At 37.5% G+C, this 17,531-nt stretch overlaps 1 protein-coding gene across 1 annotated transcript; it reads right to left on the bottom strand.

Annotated features, from left to right (window-relative positions):
* Positions 1-111: 111 nt before the first annotated feature.
* Positions 112-16,382, bottom strand: rab5c (RAB5C, member RAS oncogene family). Its single transcript, XM_079604772.1, has 6 exons — positions 16,227-16,382; positions 6,990-7,415; positions 3,638-3,789; positions 1,896-2,018; positions 1,724-1,817; positions 112-1,527 (listed from the first exon to the last, which is right to left on the bottom strand). Exons 2-6 carry the CDS (start codon positions 7,156-7,158, stop codon positions 1,400-1,402), a joined length of 666 nt encoding a protein of 221 aa, XP_079460898.1. The 5' UTR covers positions 7,159-7,415; positions 16,227-16,382; the 3' UTR covers positions 112-1,399.
* Positions 16,383-17,531: the final 1,149 nt, after the last annotated feature.

The following is a 17,531-nucleotide window of genomic DNA, read 5'->3' as shown; positions in this document are numbered from 1 at the left end:
AATAATTAAGGACCAGTTCTCTGTTCCCAACCTTATTTTGGGGAAAGAATAAGAAAACACCTTCAAATTATCACCTACGTTTAGAAATAACAACACAACAGACAGAATGTATACCTTCCCCTCCTTTATTGGTAAAATTACAAGTTCTACTAGGTTTGTGTTTTTCCATTTATTTGCCTTTGTCCATTGCGTCCCACGTTCCTCAGACCCTGCTTGAGACTTCTGGGTCACTGTTCACATGTGTTGTGCTATGTCACAAGTGATGCTGAAAATGCCGGTCGAAATAGACGTCCTTCGACATAAAACAGGAGGGAACAATATTGACAAAAAATGACGTTGTCAGAGGACAAAGAAATACCCAGTGCACTCTTAAGAGACCTTAAGTACAAAAACAATTAAATTCTCACAAAGGTGCTGAATTGAAATGGCTAATGATTAGGGACATTTTCAAAAAAAAAAAGTACAGGAACAGCAACATTATCTTTTTTCCCCCCCTCGTAAATATTTGGGATTTTGGTCAGAGGAGGCTGATTTTGCCTTGTATAATTCATATGTATTTTCTCATTTGTCTGAATGATTTCAAAAACATTTCATTAATGCAAAGAAAGAAAAAAAAGAAAAACACATTGTTGGAGTTATACCACCTGTTAATGCATTTAGATATACAAGTAGATATATGTAAGTGATTAGAAAAAAGTCTAGCCTATCAAATCATATACTGGTTTCATTTGTGCTGGAGTAGTGGACGCCTGAGAGACTAATACAATAGAAATAATAGAGGATCTACAGAACAGCCTGACATAGATGGAAAATAGCCTCTTTTCTCATTCTCCAATCTTTCCTCTCTCCAACAAAGGAGGGATGTGATCAAGGAGAGCAGGAGAAAGATGAGATGTAACTCAATACTGGCAGTATGCATCCACCAAAAGGGAGAGCGCAATTAAATAGTGACGTCACCACTAGATTTTTCATACAAATGAGCAAATGAGAGCATAAGGAAATACAAGGGAGAGACAACTTGTTTTTCCACCAGCAGCAGTCTGGGATTTCTTTTGTTTTAAGTGCGATTGGTTAGATCGGATCACGTGTCTCTTTTTTCTTTTTGTTTTGTCAAAACTATATAAGACAAATCAAATAACTCATAGGTGGCAGAGACATGTCATAGCTTCTGTGTGTGTATCTGAATGTCTGCATATCGTGTTCTTGGGAGGGATAAATGGTCGAAACATTAATGTGTTGATTTACAAAGGTATCAATGGCCTGTTTCCAGTTCTGAAGCTCTAACTGGCCATAGTATAGAGCTGGGTCATAAGTAAATGGATCTCACACTATGGATTCATACTGTGTTGTGTGTCTGTATCAGTCCTTGTGTGCATCTGCCAGCTGATTGGTCCAATGGTTAGTTGCCACCTCCACAGCACTGGCCGCTTCTGCCCTGAGGTGCTGTCTCCTGTAAGTCGACCCCTCCTCTGGCCCGTCCGCCGCTGCCCGCCCCACCCTGCGGTTCGTTCTTCGGAAGCTTCTTGGCTACAGAATTTTTGAGAAGGAAAACATTTCTTCATAAACACACTAGGTTGCTTTGATCTGAATTTAACCAACTTCAGTATTTGAATGATTAGGTGTGGTGTCTAGAGGAGCGTCTTTGCGACAGGTGAAACTGGTGTCGTGTTGCTGTGTTTTGCTCTGTACTTGAAGAGAATCAACAACTGAGATGAGATCGTACCAATAGCCATGAAGATCTCGTTCACGTTCATAGCGGTCTTCGCAGACGTTTCCATGAAGAGTAGGCTGTTGTCGTCTGCGTACGCCTGCGCCTCCTAAAGAAAGCATGCAGATGAGTTAAAAACATTTGGAAGCAGATTTACAGAGGTTGTTTTCCGTTTGTGTAAACTTACCTGAAAGTCAACGGCTCTCTTGTTGGCCAGGTCTGCCTTGTTGCCAGCCAGAGCAATGACGATATTTGGACTCGCCTGACGCTGCAACTCCTTCACCCAGTTCTTTGCTCTAGTGAATGTGTCCTAAAACAGAAAAACAAAACAAAAAACAAAACAGAGCAACTGTTAACCAAAGAAAAAAAAAAACTAATAAAAAGTTAAGGACCAGTCATAGTGTAAATTGAGAAGCCACTAAAATGAACTGCTATGGTTCTTGAACTTGTTCGATTGGATTTGAGCACTTACAGAATCATGAGTGACTTATATATATATATATATACTTATACTATATATACTTTTATTCAGCAAGGATGCAAGTGTATAATGTTACAAAGGTTTCCCATTTCAAATAAATTCTGTTCTTTTGAACATTCTATTCATCATAGAATCCTGAAAAAAGTAAGACGGACAAAAATATTAAGCAGAATACCTTTAATAGATTCAATTTAGACTTTAACATTGATAAGAATTGTTTCTTTAGCAGCAAATCAGCATATTAGAATGATCATGTGACACTGAAGACTGGAGTAATGATGCTGAAAATTCAGCTTTGCCATGTATTTATAATGAACTGATATCCTATTTATTAAAACATGCATATTCCTGTTTTTTTTAAAGAAAATACAGTATTTTACATATTACAAATAAATAAAAAAGGCTGTATTTTATGTTTCATTAACAACAAAAGCCATACATATACTACGTACATTAGCTTAAAGTCCCCCTGTAGCCAATCATTTTATCCCTTAAAGGGTAACTAAACCCTAAAACAACTTTTTTTGGTTAATGATCTGTAAGACTGGGGCTTTATTAATGCTGTTCATTGATTCAAGTAAATTTTTGGACATTTGAGTATAAAGTGTTTTAATTCTACAATATATGGTGTAAAAACGTCTGCCCTCTTCAGGTTGAACGGTGGCTACTGCAGTTGAATTTTCCTATTGGAAGTTACTGTGACGTAAGAGGGTACCAACTAATCACGCCATTGCCTACAGAGAGATGCGTCTCAGGTGAACGCCTGAATATTTTTTCAAGGATAAACCGTTTAAATAGCTTGAATGTAACTACACCCTTGCCTCATTTAGTATACACGGTTCTATGAATATGTAAATTAGCCCTGCCTCCACTCACTCACTCCAGCTCAGAGATCCACTCATTGACGATCACTCGTTGACCTGATTGGTTACAAGGTAATTTTTGATGTCAGAAACGCCAACGATTTCAAACTGCATTTTTGAGACAGTATTTGGTTCACAGCAGTTTTAAGGAGAAAATCCTCAGCAATGGTGATGACTTATGAATTTACACATGGTTTGTCTTAAAGCATATTAAAAACACCACATAGAGATATAAGCAACATTAAAAGCTTGATTTTCAACACAGGGGGACTTTAAGGTTGCCAACAGGAATTGTATCGCCATTGTGATTGTTACTTGACTTTGAGCAAAGGTCTGACTGTATCCTACAGAATAATAATTAAACCCGGCAGTCAGTCAGGTGAAACCTTATTATTCAGACCTTACCCTTCTGCTGAGCACAACGCTGTGATGTCAGCCTTTATTAGAGCCAAAGCACAACTAACAAAGTCACATTGCAGCTGAGGTGCCACGCAACCTCAGAGGGGGAACGACTGGCTGTACAAGACACCTGTCTGATGCAACTCTGACTAAAAGGTCTTGCTTTCATAAATCGCAGGCACTCACTGTGTTAGTAATATCGTAGACGACGATGGCCGCCTGGGCTCCTCTGTAATACATAGGGGCCAGACTGTGATATCGCTCCTGTCCGGCCGTGTCCCAAATCTCAAACTTTACTGTTGTATCATCCAGGCAGACTGTCTGTGTGAGGAAAGCAGCTTGAAGGGAAAGAAAAACAGAAATGTTTGTGACATGATGGTAATGTGTATCAGTTTGTGGAATGAAAATGATACTTTTAGCACTTCCTTTCTGCTTAGATATTTAAGGGCTGGACATTTGTAGAGAGGAAGAATGAGAAACATGCGTCATCCTGATCAGGCCATTCAAAGGTATTTGACATTTTATGTTGAGTTATGTGAAGCAGGATTTGAATAAATGTTCTGCCTCTCATCATAGATGCTTAGGACAAAAACGTTGGTGTTGCTGGAGCCGATAGTCATGTCCAGAGTTCGAGTACAGGTTCGAGTTCGAGAAATCTACAAAAGATTTCTATTTCAAATAAATGCTGTTCTTTTGAACTTTCTATTCAAAGAATCAAAAGAACGTGACATTTGCACAGGCAAGCATTCAAAACATTTTCAGAATGTTTTTAATTTTACAATACACATAAAATGACGCATACACAGAAACTGTGCAAAAGTGACCATCCATATTTCTAATCCCTTTCACTTCAAACTTTGTGCTGATTCAGGTGCAATGGTCACATGTTTGCAGCTCACATTAATTTTCCCAAAGCACTGCGAGTGCTGTGATCTTTGACCTGCTCATTGACGACAGGATGATGGCACTGAAGGAAAACATGTAGAAGGACAAAAAAAAGTGCTGAGAATTTCCTTATTGTCAGCCTTGTGCAAGCTTGTGGTATCCTGCCCGTACCAAACGTCACTCCCAGCACTTTTCTTTCCTCGTGTCTGAATTTATTCTAGAATGTCTTGCTAAATACAAGACTGAGTCTTAAATGGAACAAATCCACGAATGTCCATGATCAAATTTAGCTTTAAGTTCCCTTAAAACACTGATAACTTGGAGGGACACAATAGCACACACACTCAGGAAATCCCATTGTTGACCGTTTCCCTTTCCTTCTGGTCGTTTCTCTAACTCCTTTTCTCTGTCCATGTAATTCATAACATAAATGTATCTTTGAAATGAATACCATTTCAAGCTGTATACAGCATACACATGTGTTTGGTTAGGAGATCAGATATGTGCACATGCATAACTGCGTGTCTGTTTAATACTCCAGTATAACTCATGTGGTAGTCATGTGATTAGCTAGTAAGAACCAGCTTGTCTGCTTCAGACCAAGCCCAGCCCTCTCACCACAAGCCACACAACCTCATATACGCAGAGCGTTCAAACACAATCTCACTACTAGTATGTTGTATTATAAAATATTATCCCGTAGCTAATCTTTTACAGGAGACACATTCAACAGTTTGACAGCATATTCCCCCTGAAGTCATTCATGTTAAATCAATTTTCTTGCACACATTTATTTTAGAAGTTTCCCTTTAAAATGATCTAGACCAGTGTTTCTCAACTGGTGTGTAGTCAAACAACAACAACAACAAAAAATTCTAAATAAGGATGCACCGATACCACTTTTTCCAGACCGAGTCCAATACCGATACTTTCATTTTTGGTACTCGCCGATCCAGATACCTGATACCTGATTTTTAGTTCATGCATTTGTCATTTTTAAATATATTAGTAGAGAAACCAAAATAATATAAATCATATTAGTTGTTTATCAAATATATATTTCATGCACTGCATATTCATTACTGTATAAATTAAATATAGATGGATCTTTTTGTAAAGTTGAAAAAGGTAGCCTATTTAGTCAATTTATTTGTCCTTTGTTTTATTAACATTAAAACACAGCAGCAGATTTATTAAACTGCTGCCAGTTTAAGACCGAACGCACCATTTGAATTATACCGTCTACGTTCACTTGAGATATAACAGACTTTGTTTACTAGGATACTCGCCAAGACAGGTGTTTTTACATAGTTTTGTGTGAATTCGTCCATACAAGCGCAAGACGTGAATGACTACCATTCAGTATTCGCGCGCTGTCTGAGAAGCTGGTTTTCAGGGCTTTTCAGGGCTTTGGATGTTTGAAGCTCATGGAACTTCTTGACCTGTAATAATGTAGGGGACCACTCGTTAAACATAAATAAGGTAACAGTTCATGTTTTACTTACATAGACAATTTAGTTTTAATCCAAATAACACGTGCTGAGTGAACGATCAGCAATCAAGAGCATTCAACAGAAGTGCGCTCTCTCGCTCTCTCTGGTCAGTTAACGTTAATAATAATAAGCTACATGCCTCGTTTTACTTTCTTTGCCATTGACATCCGACTGAACTACAAACTTTCCACTGACGTCTGTGAAAAAGGGATGCGCTCGACCAGCTCGTGCGCATCTGTGCCGTTGCACGCTCAATCCACTGCGCGTTTTTCTCTTATCAGCTCGCGCACCACAGCTATATAGGCTTTACTATATTCTGTTTAATATTCCACTGATAAGATACATTTACTTCATAGACAGCCTTTTTTTTTATCCCCATTATAATTTCTGTTGTCAGTGTTTCTTTGTCTGGACACAAACACTGTACACTACACACACTGCCTGGTATCGGGGCATTTTTACGAGTACATGAGCTCAGTATTGGTGCATCCCTAGTTCTAAATGTTTCTTCTGAAGCAAGACTTTTATTTTGAAATATGTGCATGAATGCTGTTGACTTCTGTGCGCTTATAGTGCACTCTTCCTGACTATAAAGTTAATGGTCAACGAATGAATGGCTTTTCTGAGTTATGTGACATTGTTTACAGTTGTTTTATTGTCATCTTTCTGCGGTTGAAACACTGATTGAGCGATTACACAGAGATACTGTGTCATGATATGGATTCCTAAGTTGGACTGTATCTTTCAACATATTTTCTGAAGTTCATTCATGTTTATTTCATTCTGTAACAGTAAAAGATGAAGGGATGATTGCGTTCACTCACGCTCCGCTACACTTAAACTGAGGCGCTACAGTGATCTCTTGAGTTTTGTGATAAAATGGACAGAATTTTAAAGCTGAGACTTTGTTTCATATCACAAGTAAAGATTTATTGGACAAACATTCATGATGAAACCTTTTTACGACCCTGTCTGTCAAAATGGCGGACAATGCGGAAGTTTAACGCGACCTCTGTTCATGTCATAGCTGAATATAGTAACTAGTGAGGAGTTTCGGGTCTGTGTGCATTCTTGTAATGAAGAGTTCACATTCAAAAATGTGAGGAAAATCCTCCATCTTTAGAAAGAATAAGCTTGGACATAAACACGCTCTGGCTCACCTCCAATAGTGCTCTCCTGGTACTCGTGGAACTGGCCTTTGACGAAACGGAGCACCAGGCTGGACTTGCCCACGGCAGACTCTCCCAGCAAGACCAGTTTAAACTGGCAGATTTTGTTCCCGACGGGGGCGGCACCGTTGGTCCGCGCTGGTCCACCTCGCCCCGCCATGCCAACAGGCCGGACAACAGGAGAGGAGAGGGCTGACTGGATCTAAGAGGGGTCCTCACTGGATATGACAGGGGTCCTAAACCAGGATCAACGGAGCTCCGGGGAGGACAGGGTCGAGAGAGAGAGAGAGAGAGAGAGAGAGAGAGAGAGAGAGAGAGAGAGAGAGAGAGAGAGAGAGAGAGAGAGAGAGAAAGAGAGATAGAAAATCGGTAAAGAAAGTGAGAAAGATGGAGATGGCTCCAATTGGATGAATAAACCTAGAGGAAAAGGGAGAAAGGAAGTTGATTAACAAAACACAATAATGAACAGTTATCACAATTATATGAACAATTATATGAACAATTATAATTGGCCATATTACAAAACACTTGACTGTGACGCTCCCAAGTTGAGTGAAAGGAAAGGACAGACTCATACAGGTCGTTAACAGCTATCCCACCATTCCAGTGCACTAACCATTAACCAGCCTCCCCATAATGCTCCAATAAAACTAACTACAACAAAACAATCCCCTTTACAGATTCCACCCACACTGTGCCGCAATTACAGTTAAAAGCATCCATACAAAAACACGCTAGGTAAAAATCAGTGTCATGTCACACATACACTAAAATAGTTCCCCAATTTAAATAACCTACACTTATCAGTGATCCGAAATTATCTGCACCGTTTCGACGAAAAAGGTGCTGAAAACAGGTCAGGACTGCTGTTTTTTTTGTGTAGCCTATATTTTGTTATTCGAAGCGCCACACAGACAAACATTCAGCTCAGCTTGGGGCCAAATGAATTGTGGACTGTGGCGTAACATTTTCTTTATACTTTCAGATTGATAAATAAAACGGCTACAGGGGAAAAACTCATATTGAACTTCTGAAACCTTTATTTTTGTCCTAACTGGGTAGTGTTACCTTCTGTTCATTAAAATAAGTTCAATTTATTCTCTGTAGCCAAACACAGTCAGCAGAGCTAAATCACTAAAACAACTGAGCAAATAAAAGGTGAGAGAAAATGAATGTGATTATTACATCAAGACAGAGAGACACAGAAAAAAGAAATAACAGCAACTCAGTCTAAAGGTCATTATTTCAGCTTGTTAAAGATAGATTCAGATATTCTTTCTGCTGCAGCAGACACAGTAATTGGCAGCAAAAGATGAGAGAAGAGAAGATGGATATCAATAAATGGATGGACGGACCTCCATCCTCTGTAGGAGAATATTCAGGTATTGAGGCCAGGGCTATCACAAAAAAAAAAACATTTTCATGTAAGCAGCATTAAATTAAAGGTTTAAGGCCTGTCTCCCCTGTTAATAACTGCAAGAAAAGGCCAATGGAAGTGGTAAGTAGAGGGCAATCAAAAAAGTGATTATGGGGAGCGAGATGTCACTGCCAGCGTCAGGTCTTGAGGTTCAGTCTAATCCAGAGCATGTGACGGAGGTTTAGAATCACTCACACACAAATTTCTGCAAACCACATCTTCTAATGCCATTCAACAGGCTTTGCACAGAAAGTGGAACATAAATAGAAACAGTATGGCACAAAGGGTGGGCTTGACTATACAGCTAAAAAAGAAGAAATAGGAAATAGTCTGAATATGATTCATCATCTCGCTCAAATATTTGTTTCTTTTTCCAAACATCTATTGTAGCCACTTAGATTCAAAATGTTTAACGTTTAATTCAGTACAAGATACAGCAAAAATCTAGGTAAAGATTTTTAAGTCTTGTTTTACATATTAGCAACGTTCACATTGTCAGTTTTTGGGATTGACAACCACATTTACTTACTGGTGTGGGTCTCGAAATGTCCCGTTCAAACAGCAACTTACAATAGAGTCTAGGGATGTGCGTAACTAATAATTTCATTAACGATTAGTCCTAAATGGATTTTTTTTTTATCCGACTAGTCGACCTTCGGAGACAGTCTGTATGCGATCCATTTGAAATAGACTACTTAACAGACCCAAATCCCATATTAAATGCAGCTAAAAACTAGGGATGCACCGATCCGATACTGCCATTCTTTGCCGGATCGGGTATCGGCCAGACGAGACCGATCCAAATCCAATATTGTGCGTGTACTATTATGTGTTATTGCAGGGCTGCCAACTCTCACGCAATTGACTCTTTTCACACGCTCACGACGCCACACATCCATTTTCTCAGGCAGAAAAAAAAAAACATTTGCGGACCAAAGAGGACACTGACACCGGCAGACAAGATTCTGTCAACTCAAATTTATTACGAAATTCAAACAACACCGTTTTGGCACTTGTAAATGTGACAGATCGCTGTAGCGCCTCAGTTCAAGCGGCACGTAAACCTATCATCTCTACTAGTTAATAGTAAATAAACGGCAATTAACAATGTTGAAAGATACAGCACAACTTACCAAAATGTATCTCATACATAATATCGATCAATCAGTGTTTTTCAACAGTGGAGATGTCCATAAAACAGCTGGAGAACAATGTCACATAACTAAATTTAGGCTACCTCAGGAAAGCCATGAATGTTAGATGGCCAGAAAAATTAGCTATACAAGAGGAGTATTTAGCTAAATATGTGCACAATATTACATATTTATTATATTTGTACTTATATCATTAAAATATTATAACGTTGTTATTATATTTAAAAAAAACATTTGAGTTATTTTTATCCTTTAATAATACCAGCTGAAAAGGCTTGCTATGTTTAGAATTAGATTACATTTTTTTCTTGAGAAAAATTAACATGCATCTACCATATACCGAATTTATAGGGATGCACCGATTCCACTTTTCCAGACCGAGTCCGATACCGATACTTTCATTTTTGGTACTCGTCGCCGATACCGATACTGTAACCGATACCTGTATTTTAATTTTTTTTGAAAGACTTCAATTCAGTATTCGCGCGCTGAGACGCTGGTTTTGGGGCGCGCGCTTTGGATGTTTGAAGTTCATGTAACTTCTTGACCTGCAAATGTCCTCTAATAATGCAGGCAACCACTCGTTAAACATAAATAAGGTAACAGTTCATGTTTTACTTAAATATACGATTTAGTTTTAATCCAAATAACACGTGCTGAGTGAACGATCAGCAATCAAGAGCATTCAACAGAAGTGCGCTCTCTCTCTCTCTATGGTCAGTTAATGTTAATAATAATAAGCTACATGCCTCGTTTTACTTTCTTTGCCATTGACATCGGACTGAACTACTAACTTTCCACTGACGTCTGATGCGCTCGACCAGCTCGCACTGTGCCGGGGCGCGCTCAATCCACTGCGCGTTTTTCTCTTATCAGCTTGCGCGCCACAGCTATATAGCCGTTACTATATTCTGTTTTAGGGCTGTAAACGATTAATCGCGATTAATCGAAATCCAAAATAAAAGTTTGTGTTTACATAATATATGTGTGTGTATTGTGTATAATTATTTTGTATATATAAATACACACACATGCATGTATATATTTGAGAAATATTTGCATTTATATACTGCATATTTATTTTTATATGATATATATTATATATAAATTAGGGCTGTCAATCGATTAAAAAATTTAATCGCGATTAATCGCATGCTTGCCATGAGTTAACTCGCGATTAATCACACATTTTTTATTTGTTCTAAATGTACCTTAAATTAATACTTTTCAAGTTTGTATAATACTCTAATCATTATGGGCATGGATAAATATGGATGCTTTATGCAAATGTATGTTTATTATTGAAACCATAGTCAACAGAGCATGAAGACGAGACATGTTTCAAAGGTCATAGATGTTTTTCAAAGAACTTGTTCATGTCTATTAGACACATGAAGAAAGAATAAAGAAATACCAGGTTCCCATTACTTCTCTTTCTTTGCACTGAGCAATTTACTAAAACAAACATGTTTAGATGTTTGCATGACAGGCCAGCTGTTCTGAAAATGCTAAATGTACATTTATTATTACATTAGTTTGTCTCGCTCTGTGCCCATTTTGATGAAGCTAAATTCTCAATAAAACTGTTTACATTGGTACCGGCGATTCTCAGAAACTAAAGGTTTGTGCGCTTTATTGAAGAGAAAAAATAAATAAAAATCGCTAAAGGGGTCTGCAATGTCGCTAAGTTGGCAACACTGTGTATCTCCATTTCTCCAACTAGGGTTGGGCCACGGGTCAAACTGAAAATATGCGCTGCGTTAATCGCGCGTTAAAAAAAATAGTGCCGTTAATATGATGTTGCGTTAACGCCTAATTAACGCGTTAACTTTGACAGCCCTAATATAAATATAACTATTTATATAAATAAATAACACATTTTTATTAAATGTATACATGCATGTGTGTGTATTTATATATACAAAATAATTATACACAATAAACACACATATATAATGTAAACAAACTTTTATTTTGGATTTCGATTAATCGCGATTAATCGTTTACAGCCCTATTCTTTTTAATATTTCAATAATAAGATATATTTACTTCATAAACAGCCTTTTTTTATCCCCATTATAATTTTTTGTTGTCAGTGTTTCTTTGTCTGGACACAAACACTGTACACACGCTGCCTGGTATCGGTTGTTGGTATCGGGGCATTTTTACGAGTACGAGTACAAGTACATGAGCTCAGTATCGAGTCGATACCCAATACTGGTATCGGTGCATCCCTACTAATTTATATCTAAAATAAATCGACATTGAATCAAGATCAGAATTAAATCAAAAGAATTCAATTGAAATCGTGAAATTTGTGACAGACAAGCAATAAAAAAAAACAGTAGCCAACAGTAAAGTAATATTATCATGTAAACATTGTAATTGTAACATGTTGTCACTAAAGTAAACCCTTTTATATTCCACCGGTATAACCAATTATATTTACACAATATAAATACAAGAACATTTTAATATATGGAAAAAAAAAACAAAAAAAAACACAGGGACATCCAGGAACATATCTATGTGATGAATCACAAATGAATCTTTAAATTGATTTGTTGGACAGAAGACAGAGGCAAAACACCAACTATTGTACTGTTTGTTTTCCTTACAGTTTTTATGTTAAATCCAAGATATTATCAAAATGCTTGCTTAATGCCAGTGTAATGACTTCTTTAGGAAACTTAATGTCCAAATAAATGCTAAACAAAATAAAAACCTTAATTTTATAATCATCAGCAAAATTACCTGGAATATATCACTCTGTAAATCACACTACAGAGAAAAATCTCTGTAGAAGAAGGATCAGAATATGGGAATAATTGCACCAAAGAGGGACTGGAGAAATAGAGAGCATGTTTATGAAATATTGATGTGATTTTCATATTTTTGCCAACGGACTGAAGCATCTTATTAGCAGATGGACAGTCATTGTAATGAAAACTTGCAGCAGTCTTAATAATAGAGATTATAATGTCATTCATGACATCAGACACCCACCACGGAAGGATGGTTTTTACCGTAATGCCACTCTGTTCTGAAACCGAGTGACCAAATACCAGGCAACGACAACGATGAAATTCCACAGAGAAGTGCTGTAATCTAAAGACACCTGATTCACTTCCTGTCATCTATCGGGAAGGCCACCGTGTTGAAACCTGTGCGTACATGTCAGCCCGAATCGCTGGCACCAGCATTCCGATCACTATGGCTCATTTCCCTTCTATGCAAAATCGCATGCTGAATATACAGTTCTGTGGTGAGACCCTTAAAGGAGTGCAATAATACCGTCCATCCCCCATCAAACAGTTCACTGGGAGGGAGGGATCGCAACAACAGTGTGGAAATAGGAAATGCTCTCCAGGAAACTGACCAGCTGGAAGGAAATGGCATGCATCACCAACATGGGAGCACAAGCCGGCCTGATCATTAAACAAATGTCTGAGAGGGTGTGTTAGAAAGTACGGTCTGTCGCTCTATCTATCTAAGAAGTTGTTGCAATTTTGCAGGGCAAACACACAGATAACAACAACGCATCCACACCCTCCTCAACGCCTGGAAGGGCAAACTGACGCACTCAACAGATGCATTCATTAATAATACAACTTAACAGATGCTATTATGTGCATCTTGCCTGCTCCATCAGACAATGACTTTTTTCCATCTCTCTGTCTGTTTGTGCAGGCATGCAATCTACTTTGTGCTCCAATTGTTCCTGTTCATTGGAGTTGCTTCAAGATCAGTACAAACATTTCATCTTCAGTTCAGCAGATCTGGGTTATTCAGACACATTTGAGTTGTACTTTAAATAAACATGCTTCTACACATCCTGGTGGTGATAAACATTCCTGTATGTGTCCGGTTTTCACCATGACCTAAATACTAGGCTATGTTTACACCATGACAACGATGAACTAAAAACGCTTGCGTTTTTCGAGTACAGACGACGACAACGACTAAAAACGCTGTATTATTCATGCCAGGCCAGTAGTTGGCGATGTCACTTCGTAAATAAACACTACACGTGCATGATGTCACCGTTTTTTAAGGCCGTTTTCACACCTGAAAGTCCGCACCAAGGTCCGAACCAAAGTTCATGTTTTGATACATTTCATACATTCGGTAAGTTTTGGTTTGGTTTCACATTGTAATTATGCGAGCGCACTAAAGAACTTTACATGACAGACTTGCGTCCTGTCGTCATCATCTATGTGGGTTGCATCTTGACATTGTTGGTTTGTAAAACGGACGTGTGCGTGACGTCAGCGTGTTGTCAATTCAGCGGGTAACTTCGAAAAGAATGAATGAACAGACGCATATTGTTGCCACTATACTGTATTATTACAGCATTACCAACTATACGCGAGGCTAGCCTAGTTAAAATTCTCCAAATGAATGTCCTCGTTGTGCGATGATTTAATCACCGCCGGCAGGAAAGGAAAAGACCGAAAGCGTTTTTTTTCCCTTCTTATTATATTGTCAGACCATATTTCAGACCATATTTCAATTAAAAACCTTGTCTCCTCCTCTCCCCATGTGCTACCACGGCTCATTTTTCCTGCTATCTTCTGTCTTCTTCGGCTAAAAATGCATACAAACGTTTCTGTTTTCAGTTGAAAACTGTCGTGTAAACGGGCCCTACAAGGTTGTTGGCAAGCAGACCAGTGCTACTGAATTCGTTTTTATGCTATTGGGTTTTGTATTCCTATTTATTTTATTTCAGTTTTAGTCATTTTAGTACTCCAACTTAAACGTAATTTCAGTTAGTTAGGCTAAGTCTTCTAATAGTTTATTCTATTTCAGCTTTATTTCAGTTAACAAAAAAAAGAATGAACGAATTCCTTTAGACACTTTTTTCCGGTCATCATGAATACTGGGATAAGGATTTTAACCAATTGTTCTTTAGAGATTGCATTGCACACACAAAGATCAATTTCCACTTGATAAAATACTTTAGTTTAAGATAACACAAATAAAAATGATAGTCATTACAACATTATCTCTATGACTATTCCTGTAAATCACAATTTTAAAAGTCCCTATTCATTTTGTGAAACGTGAACCCTGTTTTAGTTTGTTTTTTAGTGATTGAACACTATGTCAGCTTCCAGTGAACCCCGTGTAAAACAATATAATAGGCATAGTCATAATCATAAATTGAAAGAGAAAATAAACTCAACGGTAAAAAATAACCTTGATCACACCCTGGTTTCTCACAAAGCCCTCAATAACAACAACATAAAAAGTAATCCGTTAAAGGAACAACAAAATAATGGCCATTTAAATCTAATGAGGAAAGAAATTTTAACTTGATTGTTTTAATGGAAGAAACACAAACACAAACAGCCTTCTTGATGACAAAAAAATGCCCCAAGCAGTTACAAAGCATGCTGGGAAAAGCCACTATGATCTCCAGAGCAGAACTAGGAGATGAAAGTAATATTCTGTTCCTGTTTACTCACCTTCAGTGACAGCCAAAACAAGAAAGCGACACACAGTAACAGATACATCTGCATCGTAATGATGAAGTCTCTTTTTATTTTAATTTGCATCACGTTATGTTAAGCAATAAGTAGATCCTTCTCTCACACGAGAAGCAATCAAACCACAAATAAGACACAACCCTATACTATTCTATATCTCAAGGACAATGACAGGACGAGACTGTAAAACAGCACTAAAGACAGCAGGTTTCACAAGTCATGTGTGCATCAAGTGCTTCTGCTGAACAAAAGGTCACTATGTGCAACAGGACAGTGAATGTGTGTTTTACAAGAAATCCTCTCAGTATCAAAGGTGAAATATATATATATACACACACGTCTGGACATGTGTGATATGATTCATTTAAACACATTTATATTTCAATAAATCACAATATCACCTGTCTAAAGAGGTGGACTGCTATCATAAAAGCATATTGTCATTGCAATCAAACAGCTCTAAGCTCATATCAATGCATGTGCGATCTTAAGTGCTGATGACTCATCTAGCTGACCTGTCAATCAAGCCTCCTCAGGCCACATTATTGACTTCCTCATGAAGTCCGGTGTCTTTCACTTCTGATCTGCTCCTCCCACGAGCTCTGACCACAAACATTCAACTCAACGGCGGCGAACCTGCTACACTGATAATAAAAAATAGAAAAAACGGGCAGAGCTAAAGAAAAGTTTTTGAACGAGATAAAAACACACGTTAATATGGAAGACATGTAGACGTTTGGAGAAGTATCACCTTTACTAATCGCAATACAATCGGCGTTTAGCGACACCCCAGAGATGCGTGTTCGGCTGCAACACAACGGTCAAATGATAAGACAAGGAAGCCCTGCTGTAACGTTAGATGGTGAAACTTCAGAGCTGCTGATCGGGGATCTGATCAAACACGCATATTTACATGTGTACACACACAGCCATACAAGCCTTCTCTATTAAACTGACGTTTGCCGTAAGATTGATATTCGGAGCATGACAGATAGATATATAGATTATTATTCCTTTTTTATGTCGCTGAGGGAAAGATCCAGAGGAGCGGCTCAGGAGCGTCATGAGCATCGGCTAACAGTTGACAGTTCCTCTATATCAGTAAACCACGAACAGCTAACAATAACCTTCCAACAAACATATTAACACAAAACCAGAGAGAGGTTACCTTGAGATACGAGTACGGCGCTTTCCTCTTTCTGTCAAATCCCTGGCTGTCAGACTGAGAGAAAATTCCCCTCCAGCCGCCTCAAGCGTCTCCTGTTGACGGGCTTTGGCCTTCACTTCCGCTTTAAGGGACGAACTTCCGTAATCCACCTTCTTCCGCGGAGGAGGGGCTTGTTTTGATATACGTGGTGGTGGCCAATGAAATCGCGGTAACATTTCTCACCAACAACAAGACTATAATAGATTCATATATAAATCTATAATATAATTATAATTATAAACTATAATATATATATATATATATATATATATATGAATATATTATAGCCTTGTTGTTGGTGAGAAATGTTACCACGATATATATATTTGCCTCTACTTTTCTCATTTTATTTGTTGAAAGGTTACATTTCAAATTATGCTTTCCCTTAAAACTTTTAGAGAGAAATTATTTGTTACATGTTTTGAGAGCAAGTCTTTTTCCCTTCATACTGGATTTTCTTTTTTTAGAAATTTAATTTTTTTAATTTAACTACGCATTTTTTTTTTCTAAACTGAAAATTTTTATGTTAGGAAATGTTATTAAAACTATTCAATTATTTATTGTTAGTTTAAATAAAACTTTTTTAAAAAACTAATTAAATATGAATATTAGTCACTGAAGTGAAAAAGATTAAGTTTATGTAGCCTACTAAAATGACTAAAACCAAATCTGAAAGGAAAAATAAAACTACTAGGGTTATAATAATAAATGTAAAATATAAAAAAACGATTAAAAATTACAAAACTAAAATGAAAACTGAAAATATAAAAACAAAAGCTAAATCTACGAAATTAATACATTTTATAGCCTAATAGGCTAGTAATATAATATAAACAATATGTAAAAAAAAGTAATTACCATTGCATGTGATGTCAGTGTCTTGAAGATTAAGCATGATGTAGACTATTTTATTTGTAATTTGCCCGTTTGTCCGAAATTAATTTAATTTCTCTTTTATAATAATAAAAAACTATATAAACAAAACTTTAAACACTTGATAACCACAGTCATTTGAGGACCTGCAGTACTCTGTGGGCATGGATATGTAACAATAACTAGGTAATATGGCTTCTCCACAGCGGTTATTAGAAGCACGGCAGTATCAAATACTTAGTCTGATCTGTAGCCTAGTCAAGTGCTTAAAAAACGGACCCTTGAGTTGCCAAATCAAAACAAGTGCATGAAAACAAGATCAGCTCTGAGTGTGGCGGAAGGTCTTGTACTAACCAGTAATCACCAAGCTGGGGCGCTACAGGCCAATTCAAC

Source organism: Phoxinus phoxinus (assembly GCF_949152265.1).
Source record: "Phoxinus phoxinus genome assembly, chromosome: 1".
Lineage (NCBI taxonomy): Eukaryota > Metazoa > Chordata > Actinopteri > Cypriniformes > Leuciscidae > Phoxinus > Phoxinus phoxinus.
This window is presented reverse-complemented; position numbering and strand designations above follow the sequence as displayed.